The following is a 21,889-nucleotide window of genomic DNA, read 5'->3' on the forward strand; positions in this document are numbered from 1 at the left end:
TGGAGGATATAACTGACAGAGCAAGAGATATAACAAAGGGGGATAGCAGAGATGCAGTTTTTGTAGTGCATGTAGGAGCTAATGGTGTTGGGAAAGGTAGGTCAGAGGAGCGAATTAATAAGTATAAGAGGTTGATAAAGGCAGTAAGAAAACGGTCATAAGTTAATTTTGTCAGATACTGCCCAGAATTAACTGTGGGATGAAGTTATAAGTAGGTCATTAGGGCTAAATGTTAGGCTTAGGTTAGTATGTAAGGATGAGCAGATTGGCTGGTTGGACTTGTGGGATCAGTTCAGTGGGAGAAGGAAGCCTTTTGCAATGGATGGTTTACATTTAAGTAGAGTAGGAGCTGGCTTGTTTGCTGAGGCTATTAACTCAGCTGTAAGGGAATTTTTAAACTAGGACTAGACAGTGGTTAGGGCCAAGAAAAACTGAGTGCAAAAAGAATAAGAGGCAGAGAAAAGTTTATCATACGAAATAAGCATAGAAGTAGTTATAAGGGTAGTCTTAATTGTTACTATTGTAATGCTAGAAGTATAAGAAATAAAACAGATGGCTTTAGAGCACTGGTAGGAATGGAGGATTTTGATATAATGGGAATAACTGAAAGAGGATTTTGATGGCAGAATTTTTTTGAAATACAGGGTTACAGGGTATTTACTAGGGATAGAGTATTAAAGAAGGGAGGAGGAGTGGCTTTATATATAAAATGTGAGTTACATCCTGTTGAATTTGAGGATATCAAAGATAATAGCAAAGAGATCGAATCCATTTGGATTTCTATTAGTGGATATAAAGGAAAAAGACTTTTAGTGGGAATTTGTTACAGACCACCAAACGATACTGATGAAATTAGTGAGAAACCTTACATTGAGATTAAGATTTTAGCTGATAATGAAGTCATAATTATGGGTGATTTTAATTTTAGGCATATAGATTGGGAAATTCTAGAATCAAACAATGAAGGAGAAAGGTTTTTAGAAACTATTCAGGATGGCTTTTTTCACCAGTTAGTCAAGAAACCAGCTAGAAACAATGCTATTTTATATTTATTGTTAACTTAAAATACAGAAATGTTTCAGAGGGTGGAAATTGGGGAACATCTGGGTGCAAGTGATCATTGTTCTATTAGGTTCAATGTTTTGCTGCATATGTAGATAAGGAATAATGATATTTTGGTTACAAATTTCAAAAAGCAAATTTTGAAGTGATGCAACAAGAGTTATCTCTTGTGAATTGAGCAGTTGAATTATTTGGAGGCACTGATCAGATGTGAAAATTTTTTAAAGATAAATTTCTAAATATTCAATGTAAAGATATTCCTAATAGAAAGAAAAGGGGTAGCTACAAGTAAAAAAAACGGGTTGGCTCACAAAGAGTTTAAGAAATAACATTAAAGAAAAGCATAATAAATTTAAGAAATTTAAATTGAGGGGTATGACAGGAGATTTAGTAGATTATAAAAGATCAAGAAAGTTGGTGAAACAGGAAATTAGGACATCAAAGAGGATGTATGTGAAAAAGTTGGCTGAAAATGTAAAAAATTAACAGTACAGATTTCTTTAAATACATTAAGGGGAACAAAATGTTAGGATAGGGATAGGATCCTTGAGGGGTGATAAAAGGAGACTAGTATCTGATGATTATAAGATGGCTGGGTTATTAAATTTGATTTTTTTTTGGTTTTTACTAATGAAGATTAAAGCAGTATTCCACATCTTGATCAATCGATAAATGGAAATGAGATCAAACAAGATTACTGCATTAATTCAGATCTGGTTAATAAACAATTGGGAAGTTTAAAAAAGGCTCTTGGGGCAGATAATTTTTCCCCAAGGGTTTTGAAGGAGGTTGAAGCCACTTGCTATTATTTTTTGTCAGTCTTTGTATAGTGGGCAGGTACCAGAGGATTGGAAGTTAGCTAATGTAACTCCTCTTTTCAAGGGAGGTGATAGAAATTGTCCCTGTAAGTACAGACCCATTAGTCTTACATCAGTTGTGGGAAAAGTTTTGGAAAGTCTGTTAAAAGATGTTTTACAAAGTTCAGAATTTTATTGGATAGGCAACATGGTTTTACTAAGGGAAAATCTTTCCTTACAAATATTTTAACATTCTTTGAAAAGGTTACTGATTATTTAGATGTGGGTAAGAGTGTAGATTTGGTGTATCTGGTTCTTCAGAAATCATTTGACAAGATGCCACATAAAAGGCTTGTAAAATAAATTACCTCTATAGGTGTGGAGGATAAGTTAGCAAATTGGATAGAAGAGTGACTGGATGGAAGAAAGCAGAGGGTTGTTACAAATGGAGTTAATGTCACAAGTGGGGTACCTCAGGACCTCAGTCTTAGGACCTTTGCTCATTTTGATTTACACCAATGACATAAATGAAGAGACAAATAAATAAATTGCTTAAATATGCAGCTTATATTAAGGTCTTGGGCGTTACTAGCTGTGAAGAGGACACTCCTGATTAACAAAAGGATTTAGATCATTTGGTGAGTTGGGCAAATAAATGGCAGATGAATTTTAATTATAATAAATGCAATATAATGCATGTTGGTTATCATAATTTGAATTATAAGTATAATTTGGATGGGAAGAGCCTTAATAGTGCTATGAAGGAAAGGGATCTTGGTGTAATAGTCTAAAGAGGATATACTTTCATTGTACAGGTCCCTGGTTAGGCCACATTTGGAATACTGTGTTCACTCTTGGGCTCCTTACCTTAGGAAGGACATTGAATTGTTGGAAATAATTCAGAGAAGGGTTACTATAATGGTGCCTGGAATGGAGTGGTTTCATATGACGAGAGGCTGAAATCTCTCAAATCTCTCAAATTGAAAAAAAGAAGAGTTAGGGGGATCTGATTTAGGTGTTTAAGATTGTAAATGGAATTGACAGTGTTGATGTATCATCTTTTTTATATTTAACAATGAGAATAGTAGGACTAGGAGATACAAATATAAATCTTGTCAAGGTAGGAGCTAAGAGAGTTTTATTTTTCTAACAGGGTAGTTGGCCTTTGGAATGGGTTGCCTTCAGATGTTGCAGAGACAGTAAATTTAAATGAATTTAAGAAAAAGTTTGATAAGTATATGAATGAAAAGGGCTGGGTTTAGATTTTTTTTATTTATTTTTTTAATCATTTTAATTTAGTTTTGAGGATGGAACAGCCGAGATGGACCAATAGGTCCAATGGTGTCCCTAAATATTATATTATGTTATTACGTCTGCATTATGTTTCTCTCTGACGTTAGTGTTAGTAAGAAAAAAAAAAAGGTATCACACACTTTTAATAAAAGCAATACTTTGGAATTTAGTGTAATAGATATATGCTTACACGGAAGACTTTTATAATAAAATAGTAAATTTTCATTATTTGTCTAACAAAATGATTTTTTGTGGGTTGTTTGTTTTGTTGAGTTTTTTAAAAGAAAGCTACAAGTTACACGATGGGCTATTTTCACACTGTCCATTGCGGGGAATTAAACCTCGCCCTTCAGGATTCTAAGTCCAAAAACTGACCGCTGAACCATCGATGATTTTTTTTTCTCTTTGAGTTGATAATTTTATGAATTAGTAAATACATCTCTGCCCAAATGCTGAACATCATATAATGGATACAACATCTCTGTTATAAGGATTATGTAGAATAGATGATTTACGTTACGTGGCTTTTGTTTTCGCATACTTCTCTATAAGACGCGATTAACAACATTAATTAGATCTAAGTGCTAGAAAATCCTATAATAAATTATCAACTACATTGGATCGATACTTAATTACGCATTAGTAAAATTACCACTTTAACTCGAGAGGTATAATGAGAAACGTTAGAAAACAGGGATTTTTTTTGAAACAGCGTTTTATTAAACGAGAATGCTCTTACTGTGCGTTAAAACATACAATTCTTAATAAAGAGGGTCGACCGTAGACTATTTGTTATCGTGCACAGGTTATGTACCAAGGGTTCTAGGTTCGCGTCCCGTTGCCGAATACAAAATCTTGCTCCACATCTTGGAGTCATTAGCGCGTTACAAGTAAAATCCCACTAATCGATTAAAGTAACCTAATAGTTGATGGTGAATGCTGTTGACGAGCTGCTTTCTCTCTAATATGCCATTTGAAAATTAGCCCTTGCTTAGATTATGCCATTTGAAAATTAGCCCTTGCTCAGATTATATCATTTGAAAATTAGCCCTTACTTAGATTATGTCATTTGAAAATTAGCCCTTGCTTAGACTATGTCATTTGAAAATTAGCTCTTGCTTAGATTATGTCATTTGAAAATTATCCTTTGCTTAGATTATATCATTTGAAAATTAGCCCTTACTTAGATTATGTCATTTGAAAATTATCCTTTGCTTAGATTATGTCATTTGAAAATTAGCTCTTGCTTAGATTATGTCATTTGAAAATTTTCCTTTGCTTAGATTATGTTATTTTAAAATTAACACTTGCTCAGATTATATCATTTGAAAATTAGCTCTTGCTTAGATTATGTCATTTGAAAATTAGCCCTAAAAATTAGGCTAAAAAATCTTTAAATGGCTAAAAGGAACAACAGAAATAGATAAATAAAAGTAGTGAAAGCTTTATCTGGAGCTAACTCACATATCATGTTTGAAAAATATACATTAGCCCCTTAAGTACTGGCTACGTATCTTAGAACGAATATAGCGGACGCCGAGATGTTTTTCTATAGCTAACATTTCTTAGATTTTTTTATTAATGTTTCATAGGGTTTTAAAAATGGTTTCATGTTTCGCGTTGAAAGATTTAGCGTCATTTCCATTTTAACATTATGTTTTTCAAGTTCAAAGACGTTAGAGAGTTGTAATATACCAGTATAAAATTTCTAGATTTTATTAAAACTTATTTCATGAATATTTTGTATATTTTCAAACTTGGGACATTAGTTAGGTAATATGAACATGGCTAACGTCCAGGTGTAATTACCAACAGCTTTTAATCAAAGCACGCTAACTACACAGAGTAGAACTCAGAAAACCAAACAAACCAGAGTATTAAATGTTATATGGCGAATTAACTGAGTATATGTAAAAACATAAAATAATGTATAAGAAGTTAAGAGCATTTTATACTTAGAAAGCATTGATTCACAAGATGGTGTCTGGCATGGCCTGGTTGTTAGGGCGCTCGACTAGCAATATGCGAGCTACGTTGCGGGATTGAAACCCGTCGCAGAACATGGTCGTCTTTTTAGAAATATGGACTTTAAAATGTGAGTGTCACTCGCACTGTTCGTCGATAAAAAGTAGCCAAAAACTTAGCAGTGGGTGGTGTTGATTAGCTGTATTTCATTTGGTCTATCTTTTCAAAATTAGGGACTACTAGCGAAGAAAGCTCCGCCTAGCTTTGCACTAAATTCAACAAAATAAATAAAAATTACAAATTGAGCTCTATCGTTTTTGTCGCTATTTTTGCCTTAATCTAAAAAGATATCTCACAAATTTGGCCAGTTTCAGTTATTTAGATTGCTCTAAATTCCTGTTCTAATCCATGTATTAATAGAAAATAATCTTTATGACTATAAAACATATTCTACATGCACACACACATATATACACTTATATTAAACATCAGCATATACAAACTGTAACAATGTATTGTTGTAAGCTGTTTTTCATTATTTTAACTTAGGGATTTTTTTATTGTTCACTAGAGGGATCTTTTTGGTGTGACGTTGTAATGATGCAAAATGTCCGGATGCTTTTGAGTTTTGGAATAGGATGTGTAGTGAGGAGCGTGTTATGCTTCGAATTTTCTGAAGCCTTGGGGGAAATAAAATAGGAATATTGAAAAACAAGAAGATTCGTAACCACTTAGTTTATTTATTCAGTGAGCGAGTTAATCAGTTCTTTAGTCAGTCATTGAATTACTTCGTTATTCAGTGATTAGAACGTTAGTCAGTGAGTCATTCAGTGAGTTGATTAGTTTGTTAATCCGTTACTTATAGAATAGGATTGGGCCGGCCACCCTGACTAAAGTGTGATAGAAAATTACTTGATGACATTTCATGTTAAAACTGCTCTACATTGAAGGAGACATAAGATGTGGTCAGATGTCATTCTCACTTTTGACCTTTAAAGTTATTTTCCAGACCATAAAGGTCATGTAGAATTAAATGAATGTGATTTTAGTTTTTTTGAAGTTGAAATAACTTCAACTTAAGTTACATGAAGCATTTAACATCTTGCACGGGAATCGTACAAATATTGATCAGTTTAAGCAATGCATATATCATAGTTCATGCATTTCATGCAAAGCCACTTGAGAGCTGTCTAGTCTAGATGTCCGGAATTTTGAAGCGATAGTGATAGACTAAGGCATCTAGTCAACACCACTCACTGCTAACTCTTGGGGTATTTTAATCGAATAATGGGATTTTATCGTTACTGTTAAAATGCACCCATAGACCCAAAGTGAGGAGTGCGTGAACCAGAGGACCTCGGATCCATAGTCAAGCACGCCAATCACTGCCAATCAACACCACTCACTGCTAACTCTTGGGGTATTTTAATCGAATAATGGGATTTTATCGTTACTGTTATAATGGACCCATAGACCCAAACTGCGAGGTGCGTGAACCAGAGGACCTCGGATCCATAGTCAAGCACGCCAATCAATGGGCTGTGCTCGGTCCAACAAAAAACTTACGTCTTATTAACAGACTCTGCATAAGTATTAAACAGTAATCTTCCCTAACAGATCAACTGAAAAAAAGAATATATATCTCTCTCCGTTGATTAATTGAGACAGGAGATATTGCACAAGTTATATATTAAAAAGGTAAATTTGCTTAACGAATCACTAGAAGCAGAGTATGATATTATGTTAATTAAACCCATCAAATTGCCAACTTACTCATAACGACTTTTTTCTTGTGTCACGTTGCTTTAGCGCATAGTAAGCCCTTAAACTTACCACTGACCCCCCGGGGATTTCTGTGTCGCTTTGTCAAATTATAATAGAAAGTCCAAGACACTCCACTCAGTCCAGTTCCTCAAAACTCGCCCCTAAGTGGCACAGTAGTATGTCTGCAGACTTACAACGCTACAAACAGGGTTTCGATACCCGTGGTTGGCAGAGCAATAACAGCTCGTTGTGCAGCTCCGTGCTTGATTTCAAACAAACAAACAAACAAGAAGCAGAGTATCTTTCTAATTGTTGATAATTTTAAGCATGTAACATTGCACAAGTTGAGAATTTTAAGCAGAGAATAGGAAATACTTCAGAAAGTTTTAAGAAATGTTACTACCTGTGGCATTACCATAGTCAACTTTAACTAAGGAAATTTAATTTGCTCATCAGTTTAATAAGATAATATCACACATATTAAACCATATAAGTCATTTACCGATCACTTAAATTGATTACGATCCTTTCGTGCATGAACTTAAATACATCAACATTGTTTACACTAAATTGTATATGTATACAATGTATCGATGTTGCAATGTGTAATATATCATGACATAAATAAGTTGGGAGAGTACGTGTTTTAGCATAAATGTTTCTAAAACTCTCAATAAAAAATAAAAATAGGTGTTAGATGTTAAAGAGATTAAATGATACTATTTTGTTACTACTTTACAAAAAACATGTTATGTATCAAAATTAGAACCGGTATTGTTTGTTTGTTAGTTGTTAAAAGGGACAATGGGATAACTGTGCTGCCTTGAAGGATTAAAACAATTTACAGCAACTAGAACCAAATGATTCTATTAGTCCACATTTTTTCAGATAACAAAATTGTTGATTTAGTGAGAGCTAAAAGGAAAACTAAAAAACTAAAAGGATTCTGGCAGTTGGAATTCAAGTTGAGTTAGGAATTTTATTATGAGGGGACATGAAGGTACGTTTGTTTTTCAAAGATATTTAAACAGTGAAGCCAATTCTGGATAAGGTAATAATATGAAATGTGTGTAGAATAAAATATCATAGTTTTTACTTGCTAGCGTAACTCTGCAGGCTAGTGGATAACATAAGTTCTAGCTCTTGTTACCAGTATATACCGAGGAAGTTCCAGTTGTATGATATATAAATATCATACTATACAAGTTACAGGCTAGAAGACAATACATGTTGTAGCCCTTGTTACCAGTATACACTGAGGAAGTTCCATTGGTATGATATATGAATATCAGACTATCCAAGTTGCAGGCTGGAAGACAATATATGTTGTAGCCCTTGTTACCAGTATATACTGAGGAAGTTCCAGTGGTATGATATATGAATATTAGACTGTCCAAGTTGCAGGTTTATTGAGAAGAACATACGCGTACATAGACCAAAGGTGATGCTACATTATGTTATATGAAATTTTATATAAATAGCACATTTGGTTAGATGATTGTGAAACAATATTTGTATTCAGGACTTTAGTCTCACCTAATCCATTACTTCATCTTTTCAGCACATTTATATGAGCCTTTTTTTTTCAGGCATACTTGCCAGAAGGCCAAACAATATGAACAAATATTATGGAAATGATTAGATATATGTACACGATGTTGAGAATACGATTTTGAGAAAAAAACATTTTCTGTTCTTATTTTCTTTGCATGTTAATTAAGATGTTTATCAATCTTTCATGCAAGTTGCTGATCTTCCGAGTACATTGAAAGTTATGCACAAACAGATGACAATTCCGAAAAAGTCCACAATTTTTTTTGTTTGACCTCGGTGACCTTTATACACAAGAAAATGACGTTAACGCTCAAAAGTGATAATTACATCCATCTACATCTTAATCCTTATCCCATTTTGAATTAATACAGTATTGGTTATTTCTTCTAACAAGAAATGCTATCAAAATATTTTATTTATGATGTGGCCGGCCAGCTATAAAATAGTGTTTTAGTCAGCCAGTTGAAAGTTGTGTCATAGAAATGTATGCCATAAAAATGTAATAAGTAAGTGACTTGAGCTTTATTTGTAAGTTAGAAATACCATTATCAACAGTATAGCGACAACGACATGTTATGTTTTAGCTATCGAGACCAGTAGGATTGTACAGTAGTGCAGCAAAAAAAGAATAAAAGAAACAGAACGTTTAAGAATATATGAATAAGAAACTTAATAAATAACAAAACTGGCTGAATAAATTGTAAAATATAAGACATATATGTAAAAATGTTCGAAAATTATGAACTATAAAAAGTTCCAGAACATGCTCTGAACAGAGATGATGATCGACTAATCTGGCCTGCGGCCACACCTTTTCCAAGTACACAGGATCCATTTATAGAGTGGTTAGCCTGAAGTAATAAGCAGAATTAAACCATTTCAGGTATAAAAATGATCAGAGCAATAAGGAGACTTGGCAAATGAAATATCCAAAATTAATAAATAGAAAAATTTAAGTTATTAACACTGTAACAGGTACTAATGTAAGTAAACAAATAATGTTGAGCTGTTTACAAATTTGTAACAACTAGAGGGGAATGAAACTAACGGTAGCATCTATACTAAAGTTTATAAGAGGTTAATATTGAGGTTAGACAAATCACTAAAGACGTAATAATTTATTCGGTGATGTTTCGAAGAATCGTCTTTTGTCAGACCAAAATATTTACTGTCAGCAGTTTGACGAAGGGCTGTTGGTCGAAACGTTAGCGATTAAACAGTTTATTATTTAATGATTTGTCTAACCTCAATCTTCATATCTCATAATCCGATTTCTCATCCACGAGGATTTCATTCTTTTTTTAGTGTTCCATATTACAGTTGTTCATCATTTCCTTAAAGCTAGACACGACAAATTAAAAGCAGTAAAAAATAGTTATAGATTATGATGAAGAAACATTAATCATTTAAAACCGTTGAAGTATGTTATGAAAGTATTAATACCATAAGCGCTATCAAGAACAATGTTGAATTTACCACAAAACTAAATAATATTGGTTTCAAAATACGGCATGAGAAACCTCGTTTGTGAAAAATGAGAGTGAAACAACGAACACTGTCCAAAAACTTTGTAATTTTGAACCAATTCTACTGTGTCTAACAAGTTGTGTTGAGTAAAAAATAGCATAACTTATACGGCATATTTAAATTTATAGCTTTAAAATTGTAAGTGGCTATTTTATTGAAAAGCTCGAACTTCATTGACTGACTAACGACGTGCCAAGAAAGTCTTGATAATTAGGTAAATAATATCGTCAGTATGTCCACAAGTGCGATTAATGTGTAAAATTGTGTTATATCCTTTCTTTATAAGTCCCCTTTTACGACTGAGGATTGAAGTTCGAATAAATACAAAGTCGAAACTTGTGGAATAAATTTACTACCCATAGACAATTCGATGAAAGACATCATGGTTGAGTTATACAAATATATTTCGATGTGAGAAGATAAACAGCTTGTAGGAATTTGTTGAGTGTGAAACATTACAGTGGGTTGTTTTCTTTGATAAGACCACATTTGTTTGGATGTACTTTAATGTATTTTAGATCTTTACAGACTAGAACTGATAAATACGTAATCGTAGTGTTTTAGCGCCGGCAATAAATCTGTATTACTAAGGTATGTAAGTAGGGAATGTTAAGGTTACTGTTGTCAGAAACCTGTCTGTAAATTCAATATATTAGTTCTGTATTGTATCAGTAAATGGAACTGTAACGTAAACTATTTTTACGCTCATTATAAGTTCTTGTTTTAAGTTTAATGGACGACAATAAGCAAGTAATGGCTAGATTACATTACTCACAATTGTAAATAAGTTAGATTGAGTGAAGTTAAGTATTTTAACAGGTATGGATTGTTAAGTACCATAAGAACCTTTGAGATATTTAATTTGATAACTTCCATTGAACATTTTAGTGTTTTAAGTCTGTTCATTTGATAAATTTCAGTAAACATTTCATTGTTTAACCTCTGTTCATTTTATAACTTTCAGTGAACATTTCATTGTTTAACCTCTGTTCATTTGATAAATTTCAGTAAACATTTCATTGTTTAACCTCTGTTCATTTTATAACTTTCAGTGAACATTTCATTGTTTAACCTCTGTTCATTTGATAACTTTCAGTGAACATTTCATTGTTTTAACACTTTGTTCATTTGGTAACTTTCAGGAAACATTTCGGTGTTTTAAGTCTGTTCATTTGATAACTTTCAATGAACATTTCAGTTTTTAACTCTGTGAAGTCTATGGTTTTGTCCGTGACTACAATGGTGTATGAGACTGAAATATTATTTGAAAAATTAGCACTTTTGAAGACCTTACCCCACTTTATAATTAGGCCTGAGTGTGGTCTAGTGACCAGTATATCGAAGTGAAGTTCCAAGAGTTTCAGGTTCGAGACTTGGTGGTACGAACTGTCAATACGATAAAATAATAATATATTACCTGGTACCTTCCGATCACGATGTAGTCTCACCAACCTCAAAAGCGGTTGTCGAGAGCTTTTACCACGAACACCTAGGACATAAAAAATATTTATAATTAATACTCTGTATGTTTTATTTATAGTATATTAGAGTCTAAACTAAAAAAAAAAAATCAAGAACACAAAAACTATATTGATTGTTGCGTGTGAAAAATAGGTTTAGAAAATATATAACATGCTTCTTTGATAATGTTGCTTTTTGAAAATTAGTAAGGGCAATTTTTGTAACAGACGACAGTTAAACAAGCAGCTTTAAACTCTTCAGAAATGTATTTTAAATTGTTGTTTTGCTTTTAACGATTATTTAGTACATATAATTTATTTTATGATGTTGCAACAATTGATGCATTGTGTTTATCCCCATCATACCATTCTATTTTGAAGAAGGCAGAAAGTAAGACATCAGTAACATGGTTTCTAGCTTTTTTATTTTATGGAAAATACGAACGTGGGAGATTCTTAAGCAACTTGTTTGATCAATGCTGTAAATATAAATTATAGAGAAAGTACAAAGTTGAAGAAGAAACTGATTGTTGTTTTATACATAATTATAAACGCATTCTCACGTGCATGTCATACCAATAAATATTGTCGTATTTCATTCATTTAAATATGTTTTTCTGATAAGCATCCGATGGTTTAGCGAAAATTTAAGGGCTTATAAAGCTAACATTTGTGATTCGATTCCTAGAGATAGCCCACTGAGAAATTTTTATCTTGACAACAAAAATAGCAATCATGACAGAAATATTGCATTATTTTTAATAGTTAGTTTAGGATTAGTTTAAGTTAAAAGCGAAACTATAAAATTTGTTATGCTAAAGCTCGTTTGGTTTGAATTAAAAAATAAAATAAAATAGTTACTAACATATTTATCACTTGCAACTGGAGACTGAACACGAAAACGACATATACAAATAAGGTACATTCACCAAGAACAACAAATTAGGGTTTCGGAAGTAGAAAGTATTATAAATATTGCTAATATTCATGTTCATTGGACGGATATTGTTGAATGAGCCACAGCAACATTCATTTAAAGTCTTTGTAAAAGATAATATCTCAGATGGATTTAATGAACAGTATATAACAGCATCGAGTCTGTATAATGAACTACTGACAAATTTCATTAAACAATGTTTTGTTTATAAAACGATTCTTCACTGAAGCAAGTGATTTTAGCATCAACGGATTTCATACTCAGATTAAGAACAAAATATATTTTATGTATGTAATGTGTTAGAATAATGGCTTATACATTGAACGTAAAATTATGTATTATTAAGTGAATAAAAATAAGCACATTTCTGTAACATCTATGAAACCACAAGTTATGAAAGTATCATACCATTATCTTTCGTTAGGGGAATTCGATCTATGTTTAAACGACGCTTGAACACAAAGTTCCTGTTACATAAAACTGAACAAAAATACATTAGATTAAAATAATTTAATAGTATGGAAAGATTATCTGTCATATCTGTCAGCAAATTGAATTCAAAATTTAAGTTGGTCTTGCTGTAAAGCGATAGACGTGGTAAATCAAGATTTGATTTTTGTTATTGTTGGTCTATTAATCGATTGTTTGTAAAGTATATAAATTTAAAGCCTTAGATTACTTGTTCTAATGACAAACCATCACTGTCAACTCACCGTTTTGTGTAATGGTGCAATTTTTGAATAATTATAAAAGCCATTTGGGAAAACGGCATTTTACGTAAAATACGAAAAGTCTTAGGCCATTACTGTATCTATTTCTTTAATCTCTAGAGTAAAAAAATATCATTTTTCGAAAAATATATTTCCACCTGTAGCTATTTTGATCTACTGTAAAACAGGAAAACCGTTTTTGTTTAAAAAATTATCTCAAACAAATTCTACTAAAAATTTATGAGAGACAAACACGTTTCATGATCCCATGGTATATAGAATTAAATATTTAGTCCAGGGATGTGATAGAGCTCAAATAGTGAGTAACACGAAGAAAGGCTTCTTTCAAACTAGAACTATTCACGACTAATATCCAATAATAAATATTCATCAACAACCGAAGATATAGATAACAGCAAGGCTTTGGTTTGAAATTCGCGCAAAGCTACATGAGGGCTATCTGCGCTAACCGTCCCTAATTTAGCAGTGAAAGATTAGAGGGCAGGCAGCTAGTCATCACTACCTACCGTAAATTATTGGGCTACTCTTTTACCAACGAATAGTAGGACTGACAGTCACATTAAAAACGCCCACACGGCTGAAAGGGCGAACATATTTAGTGGGACGGGAATTCGATCCCACGACCCTCAGATTGCTAGTCAAGTGCCTTAACCATCTGGCTATGCTGAGCCGTAACAACGAGGCTGATGAAAGATTACATTCTAATACCTATAAGTAAGAACGTATACTTAATTAAAAATAATCATTTCAGGATTAATTTTTTAATTTCGATCTAAGTTGGTAGTTAACAATCTCGTATCCAACAACAAGTACTATGGATTGATTTATATTTAATAATCATCATTGACAAAGCCATCTAGCCAGCCTTGCAGTGTCCAAAGATAACCATCTTCCATGATTTTGTAACAAAAAATGAATAACATCCAAAATATTAGACATCATATTAAGCATACTTCACAATTTTTGACGATTGTAATATTCACCACACATTCCCCTCGTGACATTTTATCCTAAAGTCTGCTACGACTGCATATTTGTATTTAACTACAAATATCTAACATGATCTGAAATAGTATACCCATAATTATTCACATTTTTATTCCCAATTTTCTTCAACCCACTTAGGATTTTGTATCAAGTATTCAGAAAGTCAATTTTTATGCAAGGCTTACACACATTCATGACCTAGTATTCAACAGTTAGCATTCTTCACTAACTAATTTTTCCATCCTCTAGAAATATTCATCTTTTAATTTTATACCGCTGGAATTTTATATCCATTTTCAAACCTTAACATTGCCAGCTCAATTACGCCTATAGACTTTTAACTGAGTACTCAACATAGCTATTGCTCAAGTACCCATCATTAAAGACCCTGTGTACTATATTCAACCTCTTCCGCAATCTCACATCCAGTATCAGAAGTCTGATCTGACACTAAATACTCAGCCTCTTGTGTAGTTCGATATCAGTGGATAATCGTCCTCAATAACTATATCCAGTAGCGTGATCTTGGTTTCAAAATGCGAAGGGCAGTTTCTGTAGTTATATGACTAACGGTTACATCACGTTATTCGATTAGAGTAGCCAAATGTTGGCGGTGGTTGCTGTTGACTAGCAGCCTTCCCTCTAATCTATAAATTCTGTGCTACAGGCGGGTAACTCTGGTAACCTTAGTTGTATTTGTTTTGCTCGAGTATCAGAAACAAAGAACAACAACAAACAAGCTAAAAATTGTGCAAATATCCGAAAAAACAACCACATATAATAATAAATAAGGCATAAGTTAGCTAGTAGCATAACAAACATACGTTTTCTAATTTGTCCGAAAATTAATAACCTTCGTATTTAGAAATGATAATGTAGTAATAACACTCACTTTTAAGTTCAGTTTTTCTCTGACAGATCTTCCCTTAAAGTGACTAAAAGAAGCATTTTTTTATCATAAATAAATTATACCTTCTTCTGAAACATCACTACAAAATAATTTGCTAGATGTTGTCCTTTCGAAGTTAACTATCGTTGGCAATTACCAAGTTCAGTTTCCTTCGGGTACATACAAAATGACACATAGTGTTGCTTTCTTAGATTCAGTACATTAAATCTTTTTTAATGTATAGAAAATGTATAAACAGAAAATAATTAGTTAAGATCCACGATGCGCGATAAAAGTGTTTCATAAGTAACTTTGTAAGCTTTCTTAATTTTTTTAAATTTTCATTTCACAAGCTTTCAGCTCTATTTTTTTATTTTGCCCTTAACGATATTGAAATATAAATCAAATTTTAGTATTAAGTAGTGATATCGATTAAAGTTGCAACCCAATCTAGAAAAAAATAAGTTACATATGATGGTAGATCATGAGCACATGTTTGTATAGAGAAAAAAAATACCTTTTTCTTCCAAGTTTAAATTACATCCGAAAGGTTTCTAGTTTTTTTTTATCATAAAAAGTCTAGACAAAAAATATAATTATAACTTTTAATGAGATAACTTGTCGTCATGAGAAAAGTTGCTGCCATGTTGATATATCTATTCTATATATATCTTTATAACATTCTATATCTGATATCTTTTCTTTCTGGTTTCTTGATAATATTTACACCATATATTGTAGTTGTTTTTATGAACATGTGTATTTGTATATTAACGTAATGAGGTTAAGACAATAAACAATGAGACAAATGTTATTAGAAAATATCATGTTTTACAAACATAAATGCTATAAGCAATATGACAGAATTATATAAAAGTAATTTTAAGCATAATCTTACCATTTGGATGAGAATCTACATCATCAACCACAATTTTGATGTTTTCTCCTTCTGGAGCTGACGCTCTTCGCTCAGCCCATCCGGATTCTTCCCTTGGTAAGTCGAGAGAGTGAGTACTCCAGCTTCTACTTTGTGATGCAGGATATAAACCAAGCTGGTTGTCTGTTACGGGAAGCATGGGAAGCATTCTTCCTGTGCTGTTTCTTCTCGGAAAAGGATTGTCCATTATATAATGACCAGAGGTCAGAAGCGATACACTGGCTGATCTTTGATGGTCTACAACCGAATCAACAAGGACTGATGGGATGCTTCGTCTTATGTGTGGTGTTGACGTCCTGAAAATATCTCTGTCATCCAGGGAAAAAGACTTGTCTGAAGAAAGATGGGAATGTTCATCAAGAGAAAGTGAGCTGTCTGCTGTTCCAGTGGGGCTAAAATATCCACCTTCTACAAATTGCAAATGTGCCGGTATGTTCTTAGAATCATCTCGTTGAATCATAGGATTCTGCACGGCAACTTTTTCACCTTTCTGGTAACCCTCATGACTTCCATCAAAGCCACTTCGATCGCTGTGTGTAGATATATCTTCACTGATATCACTTGTATCAGAGCTCTCAGAACTGACTCTTCTTTTGTCCAAAGCGGTTTCTGATGCAATTTGTCGGAGAGGCTTTTCTAGAACTGTAGGTACTCTCATGCTATGGCGGCGTTGAGATTCATAGTTCAGGTCTTTTTCAAGACTGTCGATGGCACTACTTGACTCAAAAGAAGTTTTTGTATTTGCTTTTGGAAAATTCTCATCTCGATAAGAAATTGGATCTGAATCTGGTTCTCTGACATAATAATTTTGTCGCTGGATTTTTGATCGACGTTTAGTTCTACTTCTTCGTTTACGTTCCTTTTCTTCTTTGTGAGAACTTTCCTCCAAAGAACTTCCAGATGCAGAAGAATGTTTGTTTAGTTGTACAAAGTCAGCGTGGGACAAATATGACCCAAGATGCGAGTCATCTTTACGATAAACTGCTTTAAGAGCTAGCATTTTTGATGTTATCATTCCTTTTGTAGATTCAGAAGAGGAGCATCGATCACTTAAATTTTCGAATGAAAAATGCCTCTCTCTGGCATGCTTTTCTGGAGATGAAGACCTTGACAAATATTCTCCTGTAGAAGTAAGAATGCTTCTTCTTCTTTTTTCTTTTATTCTCTTTGAAACATCAGTTGATTTCTTTTTTTCTACGGTAGGTCTACTGTCTTTTCTCTTTAAGGAAACTTGCCTCCTATGATTGGCTTTTGTTGCGAGGGTCTTTGATCTCCTTTTATTCCTAATTTCGCGGTCTTGATCTTTAGTTAAACCTTTAATATTTGTGGCGACAATGTTGAATGACGGTACACTTTCGTCTATGGAATTAAAAGCTTTGAAATCAGTCGCCTCTTCTGAAGTCTTCAAAATGTCAAAGTCACTTCCAGGGTCAAGAGATGAAAAATATCCTTCCTTACCTGCTTCTCGTGCCCTTTGTTCCTGTAACAGCGTTTGTGAGAAAAACTAATACATCAGTTGATAATTATTATAAACATATATTGATATTGACACCAAGTTGATAGAATAACTTTACTCTTTAAAAATAAATTACGAAAATACCATGTGGTGTTATAAGAAGAAACTGAAATTTGATATTTTAGTGTCCTCTAACAAATTTTAAGTCACTTTAAAGCTACCCTATTAGTCGTATGACGTTGCTCCAGATATAACTAGTCGCATGCATTGTTGAACAAAAGCTTTAGGTTGAAGTCTGATGGTTCCATAAAACCACACGTTAAATCAGCTTAGGTAAAAGTGATAAATGGTTAAAGTTTATTTTGATATTTTATATTTTCACACACTCAACGAATATCACATTCGATACACAAAATACTACTATATTTAAGTTATTTTAGATGCCCATTAATTGTATTTTTTCATCCAACAGTAACAGATTTTCAACGCAATTCTTTTTGTCCCGAGTTCTAAAGAGAAACCCAATTATACAGGCTAATTTTTGAAGAAGGTTTGTTTGTTTGCTGTTCAGCACAAAACTACACAATGGGCTATCTGTGTTGTGCCGATCACGAGCATTAAAATCTGGTTTTTAAGGGGCATGAGCCCTCAGACTTACCGCTGAAGAAGGATAAAAATAGCAAATTATCATGTATATTCCAAAGAAATAAAATAATTGAAATTTACTTACCATTCGACGAACTGACGGCACTCGATTCATTCCCGATCCTGGCGGAAGTTCGATACCAAGACGATCTTGACCCTGTCGTCTTCTACAAAAACTACATTTCCATTCCTGAAGTGAAAATATGTTTTTATAAAATACAAAATAAAAAAAGGACAAATATAGGGTTTTGGTAATATCTTAAGGAAATTTAAAAACTGATGAGTCACTCCATTTCGTTCCAGAAATAAGCACTTCTACAAACTTTCTTTTATAATAATGTTCATATTTTTCTTCTAGCTAAATAATATTTATACATACAAATCTTCAAAACACATTTAATCAGTAGCTCTCATTTTGTTTTTAATTCTTTTCTGTATTGTTAAACATTTTGTAACACATCTTATAGTTTTACTCATATTTTTGTGTCAGTGTTTCTTTTACCAGTCAAATTTATAAGGAATTATTTGATTTCTCGAAAATATTTTGCAGGACTGCAAAGCTAACAATTAAATAACCTGAATTCTCATGTAATTTGTAATCATAATCATTTTATGGCTTAATGTTACAACTTGAACACGAAATTTTAAATCGTTAAATAATTTACAAAGCGTTGTAAATACACTTGTAATGTTTGGCTTTTTTTTAATGAAGAAATTGCATAAAGGAATTAGAATATATTTTTGAAAGATACCAAACTTACAATGTAACTGAATTAAAGAAATACGAAGTCACCGGCGTTACCTTTGTGTTAATATGGTAAAGATAACGCAGAAAGCTATGCAAGCAGTTATTAAGATTATGAAGTCAAAAATGTATCAAAAAATGATTTATCATAAAGTAAGGAAAAACTTCAGCATTCAGAAATGCACAATAATTTATTGGTCTCTTGAAGATAGTGGAATTTTCCCACCAAAACATGTAGCGCTTTTAATTGTATATTTTACTTTTTACTTTATACAATAAATTATTGTGCATTTTAAGACGTTGAATGTTTTTTACTTATTTACTTATCTATGCACAAGAATGGTCATAAAATATATTATGTGTGTATTATTTGAGTATAGTACTTTCATGTACTATAGAAAATTATGGTTAATATGACCTTCTTTTAGCCTATTAAAAGTTAGGTAAAATTTCGAAGCGTTATTTTTATCATTTTAAGGTAAAATTAGTAGTTTTACATGTTTTGTTCCGGTCACAGTTGAATAACGTTTATTAATAAATTAGCACAGCTTGGCTAAGCCTTCAAAAATAGGATTATTTAAATAGCAGGAACAACAGAAATTATGATTGACATTTCTGTCAAGCAATCTGCAACGCTTTAATATTTTTAAGCAAATTCTGCCCTATAGAACGTACTTCGCATTGTAGTGTCAACAGGGTTATTATAAGTGCTTTATTTATCACTGAGAAGTCTTGTCGGTAAATCAGCCCACGGAAAGGATAGGCATAACTGTGTTCAGTGGCTATCTGCTTACCTAGAATTTTATGCAAGCATTTTAAACATTTTAGCAAAACTTTGAGAATCCATGAAAGTAAAAAAACAAAAGCAAATTTTACATACTGCTCAGTAAGAACAGCAAAAAAAAAGAAAAAGAACTACATCACAAATACTGCTCAATAAAAACAGACAAAATAAAATCAAAATCATACATACTACTCAGTAAGAATAGACAAAAGAAAAACAAAATCGTACATAATAGTAAATAATGATAGCCAAAATATAAAATAATCATATATACTGTTCAGTAAAAACGGCAAAAACAACAACGTAAATACCGTTCAGTAAAAATAAACAAAAGAAATATAAAATCATATATACTTGTCAGTAAAACAGGAAAAAGTATAATAAATACTGCTCAGTAAAAATAAACAAAAGAAAAACAAAATCATACATACTTGTCAGTAAAAACAGCAAAAAAAACAACTACATCACAAATACTGCTACAATAAAAACCGACAAAATAAAATCAAAATCATACATACTACTCAATAAAGACAGCCAAATGAAAAACAAAATCATAAGTACTGCTCAGTAACAAGCAGCATAACTACTTAATGAAACCTGGTTGAATGAACGGCAACTGCCTGTTGTAGGAACACAAGAAGACGAAAAACAGAAGACTTTCGAAACGTCGTCTTCTATACTTGTATTTCTACAATAGGCAGTTGGCGTCCGTTCAACCAGATTTCATCATGAATATTCTGCCTAAACAATCTATCAAAAAAAAAGAAACACGACTACTGTTCAGTAAAACAGACAAAAGATAAACAAGATCATACATATTGCTCAGTAAAAACAACAAAAGAAACATAATAAATACTGCTCAGTAAACACAGACAAAATAAAAATTAAATCATACATACATCTCAGTATAAACAGCATAAAAACGTCATAAATACTGCTTAAAAATCACAGACAAAAGAATAACAAAATCATACATACGCCTCAGTAAAAAACAGCAAAAACATCATAAATACTGCTTAATAAACGCAGACAAAATAAACATAAAATCGTACATACGTCTCAGTAAAAACAGCAAAAACGTCATAAATGCTGCTTAGAAATCACAGGCAAAAAAAAACAAGATCATACATACTGCTCATTTAAAAGAACAACAACAAATACCATAAATACTGCTCAGTAAAAACAAACAAAATTATATGTACTGCTTAGTAAAAACAGCCAAAAGAAAAATAAAATCGTACGCACTGCTCAATAAGATCAGACAAAAGAAATAAATATGTACATCTTGTTTTTATATGATTTTATTAAAGCACCGCAAATTTTACGTAGCTTTTAAAACTACAATATATAAACCTGTAGGCTGTCGGTAGGGTCTCCGGAGTAGGAAGCACAATCTTCACACACGTTCTGACCACACTCGTCACACTCCCTGTTTTGTTCGCCATCAGAAATATTCTTCAGACATATTCGACAACTCTCTCTAGTAGGAGCCGTCTGCTTCACAGGTTCAGCTGGTCTAGCCAGACTTATAAAACAAAAAATACATATTAAATTGTGTTGTTGTTGTTTTCATGGACTCGGAACTAATAGAAATTTAAGTTTCATTTCTTGAATAAAATAAATAAATCGCATCAGAACATTATTTGATAAATACGCTATTAAAATTGGAGAGATACACAATAGAAAGAAACTGGTGATAACGAAGCGTTAGTTGATGTTTGCAAAGTTGGAGAGATACACAATAGAAAGAAACTGGTGATAACGAAGCGTTAGTTGATGTTTGCAAAGTTGGAGAGATACACAATAGAAAGAAACTGGTGATAACGAAGCGTTAGTTGATGTTTGCAACGTTAACGGGAGTGTAGAATACAACATAAAAATAAATATCAAACTCCTCGTGACTTAAAAAAAATTAACATGGCTAACATTCATGGTAACGTTTTTTCAAGGTCTCACTTATTACTATAAAATATAGTGGAACAGTTCAAGTTTAAAAGTAAAAAAAAACAAAACATTATTGCAACACACCTAAAACGTTGTTGTAAATGATATAACGTATTTTGTGAAGCTGTTTTGTACCCTAACTAGATCTAATTTAGTATTAATTGAGTTCCTGAATAATCTGTCATGACGACATACTAGATATATATAAATAAATCACATTAAGAAATGCTTATTGTTTGACACTTAATTTGATATTAGTAAATTACTGTTTGTTAGGACACAGATGTGGATTAATAAAGTCTATAAAGTTTTCCTTACAAAACAAAACAGAAGTATTAGGTTGTCAAGAAATTAATGTCGCTTTTTATTTAGATGAAAAAATCCGAACATCTTATATATATCAAAACAAAAC

The 21,889-nt window shown here is 32.3% G+C and overlaps 1 protein-coding gene across 1 annotated transcript in view; it reads right to left on the bottom strand.

Annotated features, from left to right (window-relative positions):
* LOC106473688 (regulating synaptic membrane exocytosis protein 2-like) overlaps positions 1–21,889 on the bottom strand; it is a 59,481-nt gene that overhangs the window by 35,097 nt on the left and 2,495 nt on the right. Inside the window, exons 3-6 of the mRNA XM_022403147.1 lie at positions 20,887–21,058; positions 18,090–18,194; positions 15,865–17,383; positions 11,380–11,451 (exon numbers count right to left, since the gene is read on the bottom strand). Of these exons, the coding sequence (XP_022258855.1) occupies positions 11,380–11,451; positions 15,865–17,383; positions 18,090–18,194; positions 20,887–21,058 (1,868 nt within the window). The remainder of the gene's footprint in view (positions 1–11,379; positions 11,452–15,864; positions 17,384–18,089; positions 18,195–20,886; positions 21,059–21,889) is intronic.

This window comes from Limulus polyphemus, unplaced genomic scaffold (assembly GCF_000517525.1).
Source record: "Limulus polyphemus unplaced genomic scaffold, Limulus_polyphemus-2.1.2 Scaffold133, whole genome shotgun sequence".
NCBI classification, from domain to species: domain Eukaryota; kingdom Metazoa; phylum Arthropoda; class Merostomata; order Xiphosura; family Limulidae; genus Limulus; species Limulus polyphemus.